This window comes from Mustela putorius, unplaced genomic scaffold (genome assembly GCF_011764305.1).
Source record: "Mustela putorius furo isolate JIRA1106 unplaced genomic scaffold, ASM1176430v1.1 tig00000743_pilon_pilon_pilon, whole genome shotgun sequence".
In the NCBI taxonomy this organism is placed as follows: Eukaryota; Metazoa; Chordata; class Mammalia; order Carnivora; family Mustelidae; genus Mustela; species Mustela putorius.
Window position 1 is genome coordinate 2,907,059 of NW_025421464.1, and position 21,038 is coordinate 2,928,096.

Below are 21,038 nucleotides of genomic sequence, written 5' to 3' on the forward strand. Positions count from 1 at the left end.
GGGATAGTGCTGGGGAACAGAGTGGGGTGTGGGAGGAGGAGGTAGATGGGGACCCGAGTGATGGCTCCGCTGATCTCCCTTCTGTGAGTCTGGCTGCCTTGTTCCTGCCCCAGCCTCACCTGTCCTGCTGGTGACTTCAGGGATTTTATTCAACTTCTCTGTGCCTCTGCAAAGGGAGGCCAATTATAACATGATCTCCCTCAAAGGGCTGTGTGGAGGATTAAAGAATCCATTACACGTAAAGCACTGAGACTGCCCTCTGAGCACAGTCAGCTCTCAACAAATGTGGTCTGGCATCATCTTCCTAATTCAGCTACATGGCTCTCAGGCACCCCGTGCAGCAGACTCACCCAGAAGCTCAGTTCCAGCTCCCACCTCCAGAGACAGACTTAAGTCCTCAGGGGTGGCCCAGGAATCTGCATTTCTACAAGCCCCACTTGTCCTCCTGAAAGCACTGCAGGGTACCCAGAAACTCCAACTTTTCCACGTTCCCTTCCCTGCTTCAGGCCACACCAGAGCTAGAACCTCATCATCCTTTGTCCAACCCGATGGTCCATTCAGAAGGCACCCCACTCCCCTCACCCCCTTTTCCAGGAAGTTTGCCTTTGGGTTAAAGTTCCAGTCTTTAGACCTCTATAATTATTAAAATATACATTTCTACCAAAAAATGGGCTAAATGAATGCCTGTGTGAATAAAGAATTCCATTCCAGGGGCGCCTGGGTGGCTCAGTGGGTTAAGCCGCTGCCTTCAGTTCAGGTGGGTCCTGGGATCTAGTCCCGCATTGGGCTCTCTGCTCAGCAGGGAGCCTGCTTCCTTCTCTCTCTCTCTCTCTGCCTGCCTCTCGGTGTACTTGTAATTTCTCTCTGTCAAATAAATAAATAAAATCTTAAAAAAAAAAAAAAAAAGAATTCCATTCCATAGGAGCGTGATTCTCAGTGAACGAAACCAGCCCACCCCACTGAATCAGGTGCAGGAATCTTGCGCCATTCTGCTTTCATCCATTCTGCTTCCCCCTGGAGTTTCAGGACCTCTCCCTTTGGCTGAGGACATGGAGCTGCCTTAGCGCCCAGGGAGTTGCAGTGGGGTAGGGGTGCGGTTGCAGGGTTGGTGGAGGTGGGCACCTCTGCCCAACTATATAGGAGGGTGCTCATGTACAAAAGCCTGCCTGACCTTTGGTTTGGCCAGGGGAAACTCCTGCCTCCTGGACAGGACACCCCCTGTCTGGACACCCCCGCCCCGGAGCTATGACCAGGAGCCTGGGCATGTGGGCTCCAAGATCTGACCCCACAGGTGCAACCCAGCCACACCCGGGTATCTTCCCTTATTCCTCCTATCTGCTGAGCCTTTTCCCACCTCAGGGTCTTTGCCCCTGCCATCCTGTCTACCAGACACACCCTCCGCCATCTATACTCAGTGCAGATTCCATCTCCTCCTGGACTCAGCTCAAAGGTCCCCTTCTTGAGAGACCTTCCCTCCCCATTGCCCAAAGTGGCCTCCCTCCTATTCTCAGTCTTACCCAACTTTTTCCCTTTGATATGATCTGTACTTGTTTCATGTACTGCTTCTGCCGTGTAATGCTTCTGATTCTCTCACCAGACCAGAAGTTGCTGGAGGAGCAGGGTGTCTGTTACTGCCTAGAGCCAAGCACAATGCCTGGCCCATCACAGGCCCACAGGGAGTAATGGTTTGACAGATAAATACATTTTTATCCAAGTCAAACTCCTTGAAAGTCAGCTACCCAGGAGAGCCAGGGCTTTAACTGGCGTCGATGGGTACATCTTAGGAGGAGGATGGAAATCCTACTACTGCGAGCAACATTTTTTAACGAGGTGCATTTTGTTTTTCTGAACAGACAAACCAAAGTTTTTGTCACATTTTCAGAACGCCCTCCCCCAAAAAAGGTGAAGTTTGTTTGAAAGGAAGTTCTTTGAAACAGTAAAGGTGATGGTAACAGATGAGGTTTGGGGGCCCCAGCAGCTCCACCTTCCAAAGGAAGCAACATCTCACTACTGTGGGAAGGGCCCAAGAGCCTGCTGGAGGGGGCAGCTCCCCTCCAGGCTGGGAGCTCCGCAGGCTGCTGCTTTCCTCTCGGTCCCTGTCCCCTCACATGCGTTAGGAAGGTGCAGTGAGATCACCTGCAGAGCCGGCTTCGCACAGTGAACAAGGTCCACCAAATAAATGTCAGCCCACTGCCTTAGAGGTAGCTGCCAGGGATGGAGGATGGGGGTGGGCGACAGGCTCGGGGGAGACGCCACACCAGCTAACCTTTCCTTTCAATGTCCTCCTCAGGGAGGTTGTTTCTCTGACAGCCCCCTCCCCACTGCTCAGATTTTCCCTCACTGGGCCCTCGCAGAGCACCTCTACCTCCCCTTCACAGCCACACGTCATCACCACGTGCTCCCAGCTGGGATGGCTGGAGACTGTCAGCCTCCCCAGAGGAACAGGGGCACCACCAGGACAAGCAACTGCAGGGCTCACCACTGAGCAGTGGCCTCCCACTTCCCTGTCCTGTACTGGGCTTGGAAAGTCCACACCCTCCACCCCGTCATCTCTGTAGATTTGGTGGCCCTGAGAGTCACATCCCGTGATGGGGCAGGACTAACAGCCCGCCCTACTCCCAAGGTCAGACCTTCAAAGAGCAAGGACAACAGGTTTGTTCCTCCCAACAGTGCCCACTCTTCTCCAATTTTCTCGACAAAAAATAACAAAATCCCAACTGGTTACACAAGACCAGGAAGACTGGAAAAGTACATTTCGAGGTAACTGATATTCTACAAACATCCCCAAGGGGAGTGTGAACCCTGCGAGGGCGTCAGTTCCGGCAAGCCATCACCCTGAACGAATGCTTTCGTTCTGATCTCTTACAAAACTGGATGGGAAGTGCCCAAGCATGGCCCCAGGGCCTTGGGAGCTCTGCAAAGGACCCTGCACATTCCCTACAGCCCCAGGAGGAGAGCACAGGGAGTGAGGAGTGCCTTTGTCTCAGAGCTCCTAGCAGCTGAACTGTGGGGCCCGGACCCCCGAAGCCTGTGTGGCTGCAGTGGGAAACTTGAGAGAATTTTGAGTAGAGGCGGGCCCTGATCTGATTAACGTCTTAAAATGATCATGCAGGGGACCCTGGGGCAGCTCAGTTGGTTAAGCATCTGATTCTCGGTTTTGGCTCAGGTCACGATCTCAGGGTCATGAGCTCGAGCCCTGCGTTAGACTCTGTGGAGATTCTACTGGAGATTCTCTTCCTTCCCTCTCCTTCTGCCCCTTTACCCACCTCAAATGAAAATAGATAAATCTTTTTTTAAAATGATTATACAGGCTGTGGTGTGCAAAACAGATTGTAGGTGGGCAAGGGAGAAAGCCACGAAACCAGGTAGGGGCAGCCCAGTGTAATCCAGGGCGATGTGAGGGGGGCTGAGGAGGGGCTGCTGGATGTGGTCAGGTTCTGGAAGTGCTGACAGGGTGGCCTGACAGATGGGTGGTGGGCAAAGTGGGAAGAAGAGTCGAGAAGGACCCCAAGAGCTGGGGCCAGAGCAACTGGATAGTTTGTGGCACTATTTCCTGAGATGGTGAGGACAGGGGGATTTGAACTGAAGTTTCTCCGACCCCCAACTCCAGGGCAGTGAAGTAAACCTAATGCTTTGGCTTCAAGGCTCTCTGTCCGCCTCCTGTAAACCTTATCCATAAACCATCCATCCAACTGTTCATTCATTCATTTGTATCATTTAACACACACTTAACTGCTAACTACCGTGCAGTATACATGGGCAGTACTGGACACGGGAAGATTAATTCGCCTCACACCCTCCCCTACAGAAACTTAAAGTTTGTTAGGCGGTTCAGAGATCAACTGTTCTCACTCATTCATGTGTTCAGTCATTGAGTCACCCAACAAACATTCATTAACACTAATTCCTGGCAAGCAAGCAACATGGTAGGCATTGCGAATGATCTTGACCTTAAGAAAGTCCTAGTCCACCTGGAAAGACTGAAATTAGATATCCTCGTTCATTTACTGTAGGATCCCCAATACCCAGCCTGAGCAGGATCTGGGAGGGGACTCTCACTGGATGACCCAACAGTGGGCTCTAGTGGGCGTATCCAAGCAACACAGCCTCCCTCTGAATCCCTGGCCCCCCCCACAGGGTTCCACCTGCTGCCCTCACCATGTGAGCAAAGCCCAGAGGCAGCTGCCAGCGCCTATCACGACACCTCCCCACAGCATGCTCAGGGCTAACTCTGGTGTCATTCTCCCACAGAAAACCATGAGTCCACTCATTCAGGCAGCCAACCCCGCAACCACCCACCTGGGTACCATATGACTCTTCTTGACAACTGCAGGTCCCAGAACCCAAGATGTGTCCAATCTGGAGGCTCCTGGTCCTCCTCGGCTTGCTTTCGGTGCCCTCAGCACTGCACAAGCAACCTTGGCATGGTCTGGCCGAGGCCCACATGGACAGACCAGCTCTGGCAAGAAGTAAGCTCACCCCGTGCTCTGCCCACTATCCCAGGGTGGGTGGGGAGGGCATCATCCTGCTGGGTGACCTTGGGTCAGTCACTCCCTCTCTCCCTTTTTCTCTTACACCTCAAGTGTAGAAAACTGAGGTTGAATTGATCATATGCCAGTTCATGGAATGTCATCATTACTGTGAATCGTGGCAAGGCCCTCTTGGGCTTATTCCCCTTTACTGCTTATTCTCATTCCCACTCCTCTTCCTTGGCTCTGTGGTGTGTTTAACACATGTGTTTATATACAATCACATCCTGATACAACATAACAGTGTTTTGATTTGCATAGATGGCATCACCATATAGATCTTGATTTTTACTGTTTTCATTGGACACTGTGCTGTTGACATCTGTTGCTTCATGCTGATAATGAGAAGTCCATGAGACTGGACTCATCACTCCTTGGCCACTTCCCTAGGGATGGACTTCTGAGTCGTCTCATAACTCCCCACTAACATAAGCTACCCTGAGATCAACATCCTTGCATATGTCTCTGTTAGGGGCCGTAGAAGAATGTCTCTGGGAGAGACCCAGAAGTAGAATGCATGGCTAGGCCCTAGGGTGGATACAAACTCAATTTAACGAATGACTGTCAAATTGCTTTCTAGAAGGGCTGTGCTGCTCTATATGGGCTCCAGTGACTAACAAGCATACCCGTCTCCCCAGCCCTGTTTCCCAGAACTGGAGAGGATTCATCTGCCTCAGTCTACTCCAGTGGCCACAGCAAGACACCACAGGCTGGGGGGCTCAAACAACAGACATTTCTTTTCTCAAAATTCTGGGGGCTGGCAGTTCAAAATGAAGGCGCCCACAGGGTTGGCTTCTGATGAAACCCCTCTTCTCTCTTCCTTCTGGCTTGCGGGTCTCTGCCCTCTCCCTGTGTCCTCACATGGACCTTCCTTCCGCGTGTGCTCGGAGAGTGCACTCTGCTGTCTCTCTTTTCTTAGAAGGACACCAGTCTTATCAGATTAGGGCCCCAACCCTAAGACCAGAGCTTAAGCTTCTTTACCTCCTTCAAGGAGGTAAAGTCTCCAAATGCAGTCCTACTGGACGCTAAAACCTCAATATGTTCATTTGGGGGCAGGAGGAGCTACACAATTCCATACGTAACACGGTCTTTCTCCCGTCTGCCAGTCTGAAGTGCATGTGAGTGCTATGGAATTGTCTCAGCTTGACTTCCTCTGATCTGTGGGAAGTTCGAGCCCCTCATCCCAGTTTCATTAGCCATTTGACTTCTTCAAATTCCCTGTCCTCATCTCTTGTCCATGTTTCTCTTTGCTTCCCCAGGGATTTGTTTCTATCCTCTCTGATTTGAGCACTAATTTATTCTTTTTTTTTAAATTTATTTATTTATTTGATAGACAGGGAGCACAAGTAGTCAGAGAGGCAGGCAGGGAGAGAGGAGGAAGCAGACTCCCTGCTGAGCAGAGAGCCCAATGCGGGGCTTGATCCCAGGACCCTGGGACCATGACCTGAACTGAAGGCAGAGGCTTTAACCCACTGAGCCACCCAGGCGCCCCGGCATTAATTTTTTCTTGACGCTGGTCCTTCTTCAGGTCTAACCAGTGCTAACATTTCTCCCAAACTGTCACAGAGTTGTAGATGTAGAATACTCCACTAAGCACAACATTTTCCGGAGGTTTTTGAAATCTTTTTTATCATGTTAAAGAAATCCCCATATTTCTGGTTTTCTGAATTTTTCTTTTTTTATGAATTTTTCTTAATCATAAATCAATACTGGCTTTTAACAAATGTTTTCCTGTCTCTAAAAATTACTCCATTTTTTCTTCTAAATTGTTAATGTGATAAATTGTATGAATAGATTTTTGTCTGTTGAACCCATCCCAGCATTTCTGGAATAAGTTTGATACTTTATAATTTATTAGAATGATATATTTATACTGTACTGTTTTTCTAATGTACTAGAATGTACTTATAATGTAACATACTAAAATATATTTTATAATGTAATGTATTTTTAGAGTTTTTTTAACATATAATGTATTATTTGTATTTTTATAATGTACTATTGGCTACTCAATTTGTTAGCTAAGAATCTTATAGGAATTTAGCCAATTTTTCATACATGAAATCAATGTGGACCTTTTTTCCCTAATACTGATCTGGAAGCTGGGCAAGTTACACTGGCCTCATAAAATGAATCTGGCCCCTTTTTCTTTTTTTTTATCTTTTTCACAATTACCTCTTTATATAAAGTTTGGTAAAACTCTTCCCCAAAACCATAAACATCAAACACTTTGGGGGAATGGAATCTTCAATTAACTATTTCTATTTCTTAAATCTTTTACATTATCACTGTTTCCCATTTCCCTCATCACAACTTGGCATTTTATGGTTTGCCACAAAGGTATCCATTCCATTTAGGTTATGAAATACATTCACGTGTATTTGGGGGTCCAGGCAGCCTCATGGTTGCAATGGGTATAGTTAGAATGCTATTTCATGGGGCCACCCTGGAGATTTAAATGAAGAAAAGCATGGGCCAAATGCTTTTTCAACTGTGAATATATTTATCACTATAACCATGTCCCCTATCAGTTAGGGTACTTAGCTGCACAGAACAGAAAACCCAATTCAATATGGCTGAAAAAAAAACCAAAAACGTTATTTCACATAACCAAAATTCACAGGTAGGACAAACTCCGGGTCTGACTCAAAGTTGCCACCCAGAGCTGGGTTTTACTCATTTTTTTTTTTTTTAAATCTCTGCTATCATCATACTGTCATCCTTAGGCTGCTAGTTCCCAGCAGGGTAGGAAAATGGTGGCCAGTGACCATCAGAGCGACACACTGCCTTGCTCCCTTTCAGTAGGAGACAGAGAAAGAAACTTCCCCTCAAATGTGAAACATAGGATCGTCTGTTTAGTCTGATAAGGCCAACTTGGGTTACATGCCCACTTTAAACCTGAAAGAGTCACTGGGCAAAGACGGCTCAGATAATCAAAGGCCTCATCTGGACAAAGAACTGGACAGAGTGCCTGAACCAAAACAGGGTTCAGATGGGAATGACAGGATGGATGAATGGGAGTATGGATAGACAGAAGAATAGATGGGTGGATATTTGAACAGATGGAAGATGGACAGGAGGTGGATGGATGGATAGATGGATGGATATTAGACAGACGGACAGATGGATGGATATTGGGCTGGCAACTACCAGTCCACGGCTCACAATTTTCCAAGTGTTGCTATTATCATTAGCCAAGAACTACCAAGAGTTCTAGGCATACCTATAGTATCACTCTATCTTTGAAACTAGTCAATGTATATCTCTCTTACTAGACAGGAAACTGTTCTGCGTCTTTGGTATGCACCACAAGGCCTGATACCCAATAGATGTTCAATAATGTTCTTTTTTTGGATAAATGATATTTATCCAATTCTGTTTGGACAACTTATCTCAACTTAAAAGAATTTTGTGAGATATGCATTATTACTGCCCCCATTATACAGTTGAGGAAATCAAGACCCAGGAAGGTGGCAGCATTTCAACCCAGATCTAGGACTCCAAACATACTTTCTTCTTTGCAGGCAACAGAAACAGGGGATAATGAGGGACAACCATGGTTTCTGCTGCTCTGCAGTGTGGGTTCTGATTCCAGGGAGGGGGAAGTCAGTGAAATACATGTGTCCTGTGGTATGCTTAGAGGTTCACCAGAACTGGACCCCAACCTAGCATCAAGACAGGCAGGATTTCAGTGCGCCTGGTACTTGAAAATCCCTTCCTTTTCGGAGTTCGTTCTCTGCTGGGACCTCTGCTTAGTCCTGCTGCTGATTCCGGGCACAGGGTAGGAGAAATTACATTCATTCTCTTCCTAGTTGTTCTCTCCAAGCAACATTTACTGTGATATACATGCTGTACACTAGGTTCTATGGCCCGGATTCAGAGATCGCACTGGGCAGGCTTCCCACCATTACATTTCCTGTGAGCCGCTGTTGTTGGCCTCAGCCCTGAAAAGCACCACTTTCCAGATGAGACATGTGGGTTTCCGTGTAGAGGGTGGAGTTGAGGAGTGACAAGCACCCATCACTCAGCAAGAAGCAGATGCAGCAGCCCACACACAACCTAGGCTTCTTGACTCCAAACCCCCTACCTTGTCCACAACACTGTGCAATGTCACTGGTCCCTTGTCCATTTCCAGTTATTGCCCAGGGCCTCATGAAGCACAACGCAGAGGGTCGAATCCAGAACCTCCGCCTCATGGACAGTCTGAATGCCTCAGGGCAGATGGCCCCAGGGATGGTGGGCCGGCTAATAAATGGTATGAACCTCCAGAAACAGCAAGAAAGCAGGTGAGCCCCTGAACCCCATCTCTGGCCCTAGGGCTCTCTATAAAGCTCTGGGTCAGAGAGCAGAGCTCAGGACGTGGGGGCACACGGCTGTGAAAGGGGAAAGCAGGGAGACTGGAAGAAGGGGATGAACGGCCCGATGCAAGACCGAGTGGGGGGCCCAATATGAGAGGTCACTTGGGGAGGAAGCGTAACAGGGTGATCAAAGCAAAGCCAGGAAGAAACGTTCCTGCACTTAAATCCTGGGTCTGCCACCAACCTTGGGGAAATGGCCTGAGCACTCAAGCCTTATCTACAACATGGGTGCCCAGAGCACAGCCTGGATCAACGTCTGGGGTGCCAAAGGAACCCAGGACTAGAGTCTGACATTGGAATCCCACTCTGTGGCTTGATAGCTGTGTGACTCTAGATAAGGTGTTTGAGGTCTCTGAGCTTCAGCCTTAAGCCCTCATCAGTAAAAAGGGTGAAATAACTGTCCCTGGATCAGGGCCTTAGGAGCTTTCTCTGTCACACACAGTAGATGTGTAGACCTTGGGCACTCCAATTAGCCCAACAGAGCAGGACCGGCTGCTCGACCATACTTCCACTCCTTCCTCTGGAGGGCAGGGCCTCCTCAGCCTCCCAGGCCCCTAGCCCCTCCACTGCAGCAACCCGTTTCCTGCCTGCTATGCCCTTAAGCTCCCTTCTCTCTCATTCCGCCCCTCAGTCCTGCCCTTCTAATGAGCCCTTGCTGGCAGGGTTTCCCTGGATGTCTGCAGCCACAACACTTCCCACCTTCCATTCTGTTAATAATAGTTGTTACAAGCATTCATTGTACACCTGCTGGGTACCAGGACCTGGGCTGGGTCCTTGGAATACAGCTATGAACAGGACATAGGGTCACTGCCTTTTTGGATCTTATATCCTAGTTATTTAAGTCACAAAAGTAAATAATTTCAGGTACAGGGAAATGTTCTGAAGACAGCTTTAGCAAGGTAAGAGTGGGGCTGATCAGGAAGACCTTTCTAAAGAGATAATCCCTAGGAAGAATGAAGGGAAGGGAGCAAACCACATGAAGGACATAGGAGGGCAGTAAGTGCAAAGGCTGAGGCAGGAAAGAGACTGGTGTGTCTGAGAATGAGAAGTCCTGTGTGGCTGGTGGGCAAGGCAGAGGGTCGTAGAAGGTGCGGCAGTGGAGGCAGGTAGGGCCAGACCCTGCAGGTCTTAGGGGTCACAGTGTGGAGTTCAGATTTTATTCCAAGAGCAGTGAGAAACCCAGGGAGAGTGTTAAGTAATAAGGCTGCCTCTTGGCTGCCGCATGGAGAATAGTTTGTAGAGAGACCAAGTTCATGGTAAGGAGCCCAAGAACATCTCCAGGCGAGAAGCGATGGTAGCCTGGTCCAGGTGAAAGGGACAGGAGGAGTGGGAAGTTGCCAGACTCTGGGTAGATTTTGTAAGCAGAGCCAGCATGATTCACTGTTGGGTTGAATGTGAAGGGGAGGGATGGAGAAAGCCAAGAAGGCTCCCAGGGCTTGGGCCGGGGGACCTGAGCAGGTGGTGGTCCCTGTGCTAGGAGGCAGTGGTTGGGTCTGAGAACAGCCCCCGTGTGGGTCTGCAGCTGGCTGTGGGTTGCACACGTTCGTGGTGTGGAGCTGTGAAGGGCCCTCTGGGACAACGTGCAGCCCTAGGCTCCTGCAGGTGGCTCTTGCCCTCCGAGCATCTTTAAAAGGATCTGACTCAACCCCCCCCCCCACCCAGGCCCTTTTCATAAACAGCATGCCAGCCTTTCTTGTCAGCCTGAGAACCTGATGTCTGAGCTCCCTCCCACTCAAAGGGCCTCTGCTCTTTCCTTCTCTAGTGCCAACATCACCAACATTCAGCTAGACTACAGTGGGATCCGGATATCTTTCCATAAGGAGTGGTTCTCAGCAAACATCTTACTTGAATTTGACATTGACTTGAGACTGTGAGTCATACAGCAGCAGGGTCGGTGGGGTGCTGTTCCTCCTCAGTGGGAATCTGGGAGTTGGGGGGATGTGGAATTTGGCAACCTGGGGAACCTAGATCTTTATGACTCCCACCTGGTTCAAATTCTGTTTCTGAACTCACTCACTATGTGACCCTGGGCAGGTCACTTTACATCTCCGAGCCCCAGTTTCTTCAGCTGAAATGTGGGTGGCAATCCCTGGTCATTTGCTCATTTAAGCCTATGTGAGTTCATTACATTGATTTTTTAAAAAAGAGAGAAACACTTAAATTATATCATCACCTTCCTTCCATCTGCTCAGACTATCCTTTACCATCAGCTGCCCCCAAGAAAACGGGAGATGACAGCTAAACGGTACAGACTTTTTAAATAAGATAAACTCTACTTCTGAATATCGAAAGGCCCCTTAGCTGGTCTGTCTAAAGGATTTTCAGAAGTCACTCTGCCTAACAGCATTTTCTCCTTGGTCACTGGTTGCGGGAGTCAACAGGCCGGGCTGGTTTATTGAAAGAGTCACTCTTCCCTTTGTGTGGGCTGTTTCCACCACCTCCTCTCTGTTTCCTGCCCTTTCCCTCCTCCTCCTCTCTCTCGTCCCCAGGTCCTTCAATAACAAGATTATAAAGACACATGCAAGCATGAACCTGGTTGTGGAGTTCTGGCTGGAGAAAGACGAGTTCGGCCGGAGGCATCTGGTGATAGGCCATTGCTCTGTAGAGCCGAGCAGCATCCACACGACAGTCCTAACAGAGTAAGATCCCAGCTGCCCTCCACTGGGCTGGGCCCCTTCCTGCCTAGCCTTAGCTGTGGCCATGCGGCTCTACCACCTCCTGGATGAGCCCAACACAGGTCTCACCCTTTCCCCAGGACCTACTTCTCTTCCTGAGTCAGCATCCCAGTGATGGCCCAGCCAACCTCCCAGGAGCCAAATTATTTGTCCTCCTCACGCCCAGCTGCCCACCTTCACTGGCTCCCATCAATGACCTACTGGCAGCCCCCGCTTGTCTCCTCTCTCTCCATCCCCACAGCTACTACCCCAGCTCCTAGACCACTCTGTGGACTACTGCAGGAGCCAAGCTGGGTTTCCCAGACTCAGAACTCACCTCCTTCACTCCATTCTTCCACTGGGCAGAATTAACTTTCTAGCACAGAAACGGGGTCATGTCTCCTAGCTCCTCCTCCAAACTCTCCAGTGGTTCTCCAAAGCCCTCTGAATGAAGAGCAAACTCCTGGATGTCAGTCAGGACCCCACTTGTCCTCTCAGCTGCCCCATCCTATAGCCCTTTGCCCTCTTGTGTTGCTGAAGGGCCTAACCCTCTATCAACACACCATGGATTTTCATACCACCGTGCCTTTGCACATGCTGATTCTTTTGGTTGGAATGCCCTTCCCTTCTTCTCTAGAACTCTTCTTCATCACTCATTCATTCAACAACTACTGATTGAGAACCTACTATGAGCCAGACATGGCATGCCTGATGCTAGAAATACAGTTGTGAATAAGATAGAAAAAAAAAGAGAACTATTTGTAGGGCATATTAATTAATAGAGTATAATAGGTTTATATACTGGCTGACTAAGTCTATCAACTCAGCAGACTGTGAGACTCCTGAGGGCAAGATTTGGATGTGATTTCTCCCTGCAATTCCAGAATGCTGAAAGCAACTAGGTCTTCAGTGGGTGTCCATTTACTTACTCATCAGACATTCACTAAATGCCTAAATCATGCCAGGCATTCAAGGCTAGGACAGTGCAGAGGAAGGTCTGAACTCTGGAGCTCTACTGACCTGGTTCTAATTTAATCCGCACTTACTGGCTGTGTGACCTTAAGCAAATCACATCACCTCTCTGAGTTGCCCCTTCAACTACTGACAGCAATGCCTCTAGTATAGGGCTGTCTTAGGATGACTGTGTAAGGTGTACTCACTGCCTAGCGCCTGGCATTGGTAAAGCACGGATTTATCTGTTCTGTGTATCTACCTTCTTTCTAGAGATATCTCACCAAAGATGAAACATTTTCTCCGCAACTTCAGGGAGAACTTGGCAAAAGTCATCCCACACCTGGTGGAAAGTCAGGTAAGTTTGAGAAAAATATTGTCCCCTGGGGTATCTTTGCGTCTGCGGGTCAGGACATACATACTGGCAATTCAGAAAAAGAGTTTCCAATCTTGGGCTTTAGGACCTGAAAATTTTCCATTAAAAATTTCAGTTTGTTATCTACTGGCTTGGGTGTCCTTGGCAAGGGACTCAGCCTCCCCGCACCTCAATTTGCCCATCTGTACCATGGGAGTCCCTGCAGTTCCTGTCATAGAGTCGTCACAAGGATTAGGGCAGCGGAAGTGCTGTGCACGGCATCCCGCCGGTGCTCAATACAAGGGAGCTGCTCTTGCTATGACTCCCTCTGGAAATCCAATAAGGCCTAAGCTTCCAGCCGCAGGCTCTCTAGCTTTCTTTTCCTAAGTCCTGGCCTGACCCCCCTCTCTGTGTTGGTGGCCCAGGTGTGTCCTCTGATCAGTGAAATCCTCAGACAGCTGGACGTGAAACTGTTGAAGAGCCTCATGGGTGAGTGTCCATGTCCGTCCAGGGAGGACTCAGGATTGGTAAAGGGAGGAGGTGTCCTAGTGCAGCTCCCAGTGAGGCCTGTGGAGGGGTGTCTTCCTGTGCTTTGAGCACACTTAGAGGGGACCATATGATGATGACTGTTCCTGTCCCCCGAGAGAGCTAGGACAGCAGAGGGCATGCCTACCAGCTGTGCCCCGCCAGTCATCCAAATCTCCAGATTACCAGAAACTGCAGCTCCTCCCAAGATCTCCATTCAGTCCTTTAGGGATCACTGTACCCCACCCCGAAACTGAAACCACCCTCCATTTGCAGAGAGACACTGTTCCCCCCTTCACGGAGCTCACAGTCTAGTGAGGGAATAAGCGCATAACTACTTACCATCTGGAAAGAATGTTAAACCAAGTAGCTCAGTCACTGACCCTAGGTTGGCATGGGTGGATGAGAGTCCCCTGCAGGGCCTGGGCAGACAGTCACCCTAGTGACTGATGCTGCCTCTTCTCCTTACAGAACAGGCTGCTGCTCACAAATTCAACCAACTATGAGTCCAGCCCACTGACCTGGAAGGAGGTTCCACACCTTGGGACTTTAAGTCTTCCTCAGAGTGGGCCTTCCACTGCCCCCAAACACCTTTACCGCAGGCCCTGTGGCGGCCTGTCCTGTCCCATAATAAACGCTAACTCTAAAGAGTACAGAGATGCCCCTTCCTGGGCCCGGAGTTTGGTGTTCCAGAAGTCAGACTTGATGAAGGATCCATACTAATACTAACTATGCCTGGGTTTGCTCATCAGTCTAGAAACGCCAGAGAAAATACTGTGTTTTCCTGTAACTGGCAGTGAGAAGCCCATCTCTAGGTTTGCTCATCAATGCAGGGAGGGCCCTGTTGAGTGTTCCCATTCCCTTTTAGCCCATATTTGTTGAGTACCTACTATGTCCCAACTGCTTTGCCAGGCTTCAGTGGAGTGTAGGGAAAGGATGACAGTGGAAAGCGTAAATGTTGGCACTGAACAGATCTGAGTTCAAATTCAGTTCAGCCCAATGAGAAGTCCTGTGTGGGTATGAACCCTGTGCCTCAGAATGACCACTGATCCCTGGCCCCCAGGACAGGGCTGGCCCAGAGTGGGAGTGCAGCAAGTGCCTGTGAAGGTGGGTGATTCTGGTTTGAGGACTCACTGGCTGTGCTGGGGACATGGCAACTTCCCTTCAGGTCTCCCTCACCCACATAGCGGGGATAGAGATCTTCCAGGATGTGGAGCAACAAGAGCCTGGACCCCACTGGTGGGAGGTAAGGTGCACCATTGCTTTCCGAATCCCGGTGGCATGGCTACAAAAGCAACCCATAGGCCTGGCCTGTGGCCCTGCAGCCACTCCCTGCAGGCGCCGCACAGAAACACAGGACTGAGGCCACCACAAGACATGGGTAAGACTGCTCACGGCAGCAGTGGTCCTCACAGTCCCTGAGCCAACACCATGAATGCCCATCAGGGCTCATTTTCACGACGCTCGAAACAAAGCCCGGCACGGGAGAGCACACACTGCATCTCCCATTTATATGAAGCTCAAAAACAGCAAAAGGAACCCATGCTGTCAGAGATGAGGGCCATGGGCAGCCTTGAGGAGGGTGTTAGTGACTGGGAAGGGCTGGAGGCTTGCTTCTGTTTCTTGATCTGGATGCTGGGTGTGAGGATGGTGTTTAGTTTTTGAAAATTTACTGAGCAAGGCGCCTGGGTGGCTCAGGTGGGTTAAGCCTCTGCCTTTGGCTCGAGGGTCCTGGTCTCAGGGTCCTGGGATTGAGCCCCACATCAGGCTCTCTACTCATTGAGCCCCCTGCCTGCCTCTTTGACTGCTTGTGATCTCTGTCAAATAAATAAATAAAATCTTTTAAAAAAAGAAAAGAAAGAAAATTCACTGAGCTATTCACTTATGTGCATTTTTCTTAGATATATTAGACTTTAACACATTTCTGAAATAAAAAATATTTATCATGGGACGCCTGAGTGGCTCAGTTGGTTAAGAGTCTGCCTTCAGCTCAGGTCATGATCCCAGGGTCCTGGGATGGAGCCCCACCTCTGGCTTCCTGCCTCTTCCTCTCCCTCTGCCGTTTCCCTTGCTTGTGCTCTCTCTCTGACAAATAAATAAAATCTTTAAAAAATATATTTACTATGTGATGTTTATAGGAGAATATGAAAAAACATTTGCAATATTTTTAGCACACGCTAGGTCCATGGGAAATGCTTATGAAAACTCATTTAAATCATTGTTAATTATTTGATTAAGGACTACTCAGTTCTTAAATATTGATTCTCGCCCTCCTCCCAAGGGGAGGCAAAGCATTCTGAGAAATCAAGGGGAAATAACACACACATATTAATCATAGCAGCACACACATATTAAGCAGTTGGCATGTGCCAAGCCTGGTGCTCAGAGATTCTATTCAGTGTCTCATCACATCCTCACAGCAAATTCATGCAGGAGGACCCCAAGGCTGAGAGAGAGAAAGCCCCTAGCCCAAGATCACACAGCGAGGAAACAATCAAGCTGACTGTGCTCAGGCAGCCAGACTCTAGAGCCCAGGCTTGGCCTCATGGATTCACCCTGCAGACCTCCCACTCTTCCTCCTAGCAGCCCCCCCACACACACACACTGAGGGGTAATGATGACTGAGGCCATTGGCTGGACAAGTGCAAACAAGGAAGTGTCAACAGCTCAGAGATGAGAATGGGGTGAGAAAGCCTCCTGTCTCCTTCTTTCAATTCAGACTGCCTAATCCAAAATGCTTCATTGGGGATTTGCAACCCTAAACGCCCAAGTTCTCATACAGAGGATTCCCCTTGAGTTTGATGGGGGGAGGATTTCCAGGTCATGATTCTAAGATCAAACATAGGAGGGCTGGGCCCCATTGTCCAGCGAGGTTGCCTGGCCCCTTGCTGAAGGCAGCTTTTGTCTGCCTTCCTCCTGACCCTTCCTGGGGAGATTCAGGGGCCTCCTTCCTCAAGGGGCCTCCCTGGGTTTCTCAGATTCTATTTTTGTTTTGAGGGTCATAGAGCCATAGACTCATCATGTTTTCTCCCAGCAAAGCTTGTGGCACAATGGGCTTTTATTATGATACCGGGGCTGGGGTATAATCCCATAATGAGGGATTTAAGGAGAAATTCAGCCCCAAGTGCCCAAATGCTGGCTCCAGGCCCCACCTGTCTGTGCCTTGTAACTTCTGTGCCCTTCTGTTAAGGAGTACTGACTCTGCGCCAGGCACTGGGCTGCAAGCTGCCTTTGTTTCCCCTGCTTAGCCCTCTCCACAGCCCTGGGGGTGGGTGCCATCAGCCCCACATTGTAGGGGAGGCAATCAAGGCTGCAAGAAGGAAAAGCACCTTGCCCAGAGGCCTCATCCAAGCCAGGAGTGGGACTCAGGGCAGTCTGACGGCTCAGAGGTGGGAAGGCTCCAGAGAACATGAGCAGGAACTTTCTGAAGATTACGTGCCACAAACTCACAAAGTTAGGAGCACTGAAGTTGGACAGCCCAGGGTGACAGTCTGACTTCACCTCTTTCTAGTTGGTCTGACCCGGGGACAGTCACTGTCCTCTCTGAGCCTCAGCGCCCCCCGCCCCCGGGTTGTTCTGCATGGTAGAGAAATGGTACAGGGCTCTAGGGTCTCATTTTTAAAAACTATTACTATCATTAGCTACAAATGTAGGTAGAAAATCCATCTCAGTAGTAAATGGGACTTAAGCAAATTCTCCTTAAGAAAACACATTTTCTTGGGATGCCTGGGTGGCTCAGTTGGTTAATCATCTGCCTTCAGCTCTGGTCGTGATCCCGGGGTCCTGGAATCGAGTCCTGCATTGGGCTCCCTGCTCAGTGGGGAGCAGGCTTCTCTCTCTGCCTGCTGCTCCCTCTGCTTGTGCTCTCTTTTTTTTTTTATGAAAAAATTATTTTTCTTTTTCTTTATGAAAAATTTTTATTTATGAAAAATAAATAAATAAAATCTTTATTTTAAAAAAATACATATATATTTTTTCTGTCTTGCCCATTGCAATGGCATGAATGGAGCTAGAGGATCCTAGGCTAAGTGAATTAAGTAAGTCAGAGAAAGACCAATACCACATGATTTCACTCATATGTGGAATGTAAGAAACAAAACAGATGAACACAGGGGAAGGGAAGGAAAAATATAGTAAGATGAAAACAGAGAGGGAGACAAATGATAAGAGATGCCGAACTCTAGGAAACAAAGTGGGGGCTGCTGGAGGGGAGGCGGGTGGGGAAGGGGTAATCGGATGATGGGCAGTAACGGGGGGCAAGTGATGGAATGAGCACTGGACGTTGTGGGCAACTGATGAATCATCAAATTCTACCTGAATTCTTTATTAGTTTTTTATTATTTAAAAGAAAGTATATTTTCTCATCAAAGTTGGGGCACCCAGCTCCCTGTGAACCCTTTTTGCCTCTGCCCCTCAACAAAACCACTGGGGTTTCCTTTTTTTTTTTTTTTTAAAGATTTTTATTTATTTATTTGTGTGTTTAAGGAAGAACACAAGCGGGGGGAGTGGGAGAAGGCTCCTGCTGAGCAGGGACACCACCGCCCCCCTGCCTCAGCCAATGTGGGGCTCAATCTCAGGACCCTGGGACCATGACCTGAGCCGAAGGCAGGCACCTAACCAACTGAGCCACCCAGGCACCCCACCACTGAGGTTTCCAAGGCCTCCTGAAGATCCCCCTCAGTCTGATCTTGCTCCTAGGCAACAGAACCCAGACCCAGCACCCCACCGAGATGTAAGAAGCAAAAGGCACCACCTCCAGTTTCTGAGAAACACTTTGGGAAGGCACCGACGTCACCAAGGTGGAAAACATTGTCCTGAAATGTTAGCAGCATGACCTTTCACGTCTCCGGATTCTCCACACCCCTTGCCCTCCTCAGGGCAGTGGGAGAGGCAGTTCTGAGGAAAGCCCAGTCTGGCAGAAGTGAGGAGAAGGTTTATGGGTTTCCAAGGCCTGGGTCTTCAAGGAACAGGTAGTGACAGAGAACAAATCAGTGATTGCCAGTGGGTGGGGGGAGAGTGTGACAATAAAAGGGCAGCGTGGGGGTCTGTGGGGCGTGTCGGAGCCCTTCTATATCCTGATCATTACGGCAGCTATGTGAAACTATATGTTTATTAAGAGTCACAGAACTACACATCAAAGTGGGGGGAGCCAATTTTCCTAGATCTTTTTATTTTTTTAAGCCTGGGTTTTTTTCATTTCAAAACTCAGAGCATAAATTAGCATTTATATAAATTGAAGCAAGATTTCCTGCTTCCAAGACTAGAACATTCTCCATGTCAGACTGGGGGAGTGTGCAAGTCCAAGAGACACTGAAGAGAACATAGTTCTAGTGGGTTCTGAAAAGTGTCCGGTGCCCTTGCTACTCCCCAGGCAAATCTTGGCAGGAGAGAAGGGACATCAGAAACCCCAAGTCGGTGTGCTGGATTCATGAATGGAGGGCACCTGTGCCCATGTCCCCTTCCAGAGCCATGAGAGGTGTTAAGACCCCAGGGAGAGAATGTTAACTGGAGGGTCTAGGTAGGTCCAGGGAGATGGGCTGGGGTGGACCCGCACAGTCCTGCCTGAGGCCCAAAGGAATTGAGAAACAGCAGAACAATTCTGAGTGTCAAACAGGGAGTAAGAAGTAAATGTTAAATCTAAGGGAGCCTTTTGGACAGGAAGGAAGCACACTGTCTTGGCAATAAAGAGGGGGCCAGACGGCATGGGGAAGTCTCTCCATTTCCAGCCAAAATAGTGAAAGGGCAGCCTCCTTTTAGATGCCTTAATACCAATGAAGCCCTTGGGACAGAATTAAAACCCCAGAGAAAAGCGGGGAAGCTTCTGCATCCCAGCAAACTGGCATCTGAAATGGTAACTAAGCTACAGATACATGAGAAAGAAAAACATAGACACAAGATTATGAACCAAGATTCACACCTGCTCCCCAGACCTCATCCCGCCACAGCCCAGACTGTGGATAGCATCCTCCCCTTGTGCAGATGAAGAAACTGAAGTTCAAGGGGTTAGAGCTACTTGTCCGGGTCACGGGATCTGAATCACGGCGATTCAGATTGGCCATCCCCTGACCCATCCCCTCTGTTCCATAATACATGAGCAGCCTCCTGGCTTCAAACCAGTGGCTGTCGGCTGTCCAGAAATTAGCTGCATGAACTTTAATCAGTCCCTCGACATAATGACCTCAGTTTCCCCACAAAGATAGTAGCACTGGAGTTGTACCAAGAGAACAAAAAATCAGACCCCCCTGAGGATGGCTGACGACAACAAGCTGTGGAAAGAGTCTAGAGAGTGTTTCAATGGGTAAGTGAGTTCAGAGCCATGGTACAAGCCCGTTGGAGACACCAGCCAGGCTCTGCCAGGAAGGAAAGCAGTTCCAGGGAGGGCCTGGTACGAGGGAGGGCAGCCTGGCTCACTGATTACATGGGCATAAGACACAGAAATGAGTCCTGACTCCACCGTTCACTTCCTGTGCATCCCTGGGAAGATGTCCACCTCTCTGAACCTCAGTCGTCTCATCTGATCTTTGAGGGGCCACAACAGCAGCCCCTCCTGACAAGGATGAGGTTCAGGTAGGAAGAGCACCTGGCATGCAGTAGGCGCTCAATAAATACACACCTCCTGCTCCTCTTCCTGCTTTTACTCATAAGGTGTTAGGTTTAGCTGCTCTCTCCAGGCTAAGACCTTGACCTCTCTGTGTCTCAATGGTTTCATCTGCAAAATGGATTCAAAGGCCCCAGAGTGGGACAAATGGCTCATTAATTACTTCACTTAGGGAAGGGAAGAAGGAAGGGTAAAGGTAGAGACCAGGATGCCATAGCATCCTTCTGGCCTGGCAACCTGCACAGACTTTTCCAGGGCATAAATGTGAAATTTCATGGGATCATGACATGCAGGAAAGCAAAATTGGCAATGAGTGTATGGAAGGTGTCTTCACGTCCCAGCACAGTGATTTACATGCAGTGTGAAGGGCTTGGCCTTGGCCCCAGGCCTGCTGTGCACACCTGGATGTGCCTACCTGCACCACAAGCCTCAGTTTTCCTCTTGTAAAAGAGGGGTGCTCATTCCCAGCCCACACCGCCGGGAGGATTCCTGAGAATGCCATCTGCGGGAAGCAAAGCTGGGCCGGGATTCAGCAAGAGCTCCGTAAGGGTCGGCCGTTGACATTGTTTCGCTGTGATTGTCCGACATGAGAAGTTCTGACTCTGCCCCATCCTGCGACTTTGGGCATTCACCCTGCTGGGCCTCCGGGTCCTGCTCAGCATTTCCTCCCGCCCAGGGTTCTGACGAGGATGGGCAGCCCCCTGCAAGTGACTGTCCTGCAAGAGACCCCCGATGTAGGAAAGTCAGTGGCAGTCTGAATCTTGGGAGCCAGAATCCTCCAAATGGAGAAAAAGAACTGGACCAGGGATAGTAAAGAGCTTCAGTACGAGACTGAGGCCCATTCCCAGGCTCCTGAGAGCCGCCTCTCCCCATATGCCAAACATGATCTGCCAGGCCGCCTCGGAGCATGGGCCCCCCGCCTCAGCCCTGCTCAGGAAACCATGAAGTCTTGAGTAACATCCCCATCTCAAGTTTTTCTCTGTTTAACTTGCCCATCAAGTGGCTTACTGTCCCACCTACTAATGTGATTGGCAATTATTTACTTTGGAGAGCCCTGAAAGACACCAG

The 21,038-nt window shown here is 49.3% G+C and overlaps 1 protein-coding gene across 1 annotated transcript; it reads left to right on the forward strand.

Moving 5' to 3' along the window:
* Nucleotides 1–4,127: 4,127 nt before the first annotated feature.
* BPIFA3 (BPI fold containing family A member 3) lies at nt 4,128–14,043 on the forward strand. Its single transcript, XM_004746625.2, has 7 exons — nt 4,128–4,469; nt 8,665–8,815; nt 10,650–10,757; nt 11,377–11,526; nt 12,766–12,850; nt 13,273–13,336; nt 13,844–14,043. Exons 1-7 carry the CDS (start codon nt 4,349–4,351, stop codon nt 13,876–13,878), a joined length of 714 nt encoding a protein of 237 aa, XP_004746682.1. The 5' UTR covers nt 4,128–4,348; the 3' UTR covers nt 13,879–14,043.
* The last annotated feature ends 6,995 nt before the right edge of the window (nt 14,044–21,038 follow it).

Coding starts and splice junctions, on each gene's coding strand:
- BPIFA3 (XM_004746625.2), top strand. CDS start 4,349: ATGTGTCCAATCTGGAGGCTCCTGGTCCTCCTCGGCTTGCTTTCGGTG. Junction 10,758..11,376: donor TTTGACATTGACTTGAGACT/GTGAGTCATACA, acceptor TCTCGTCCCCAG/GTCCTTCAATAACAAGATTA. Junction 12,851..13,272: donor CACACCTGGTGGAAAGTCAG/GTAAGTTTGAGA, acceptor TTGGTGGCCCAG/GTGTGTCCTCTGATCAGTGA.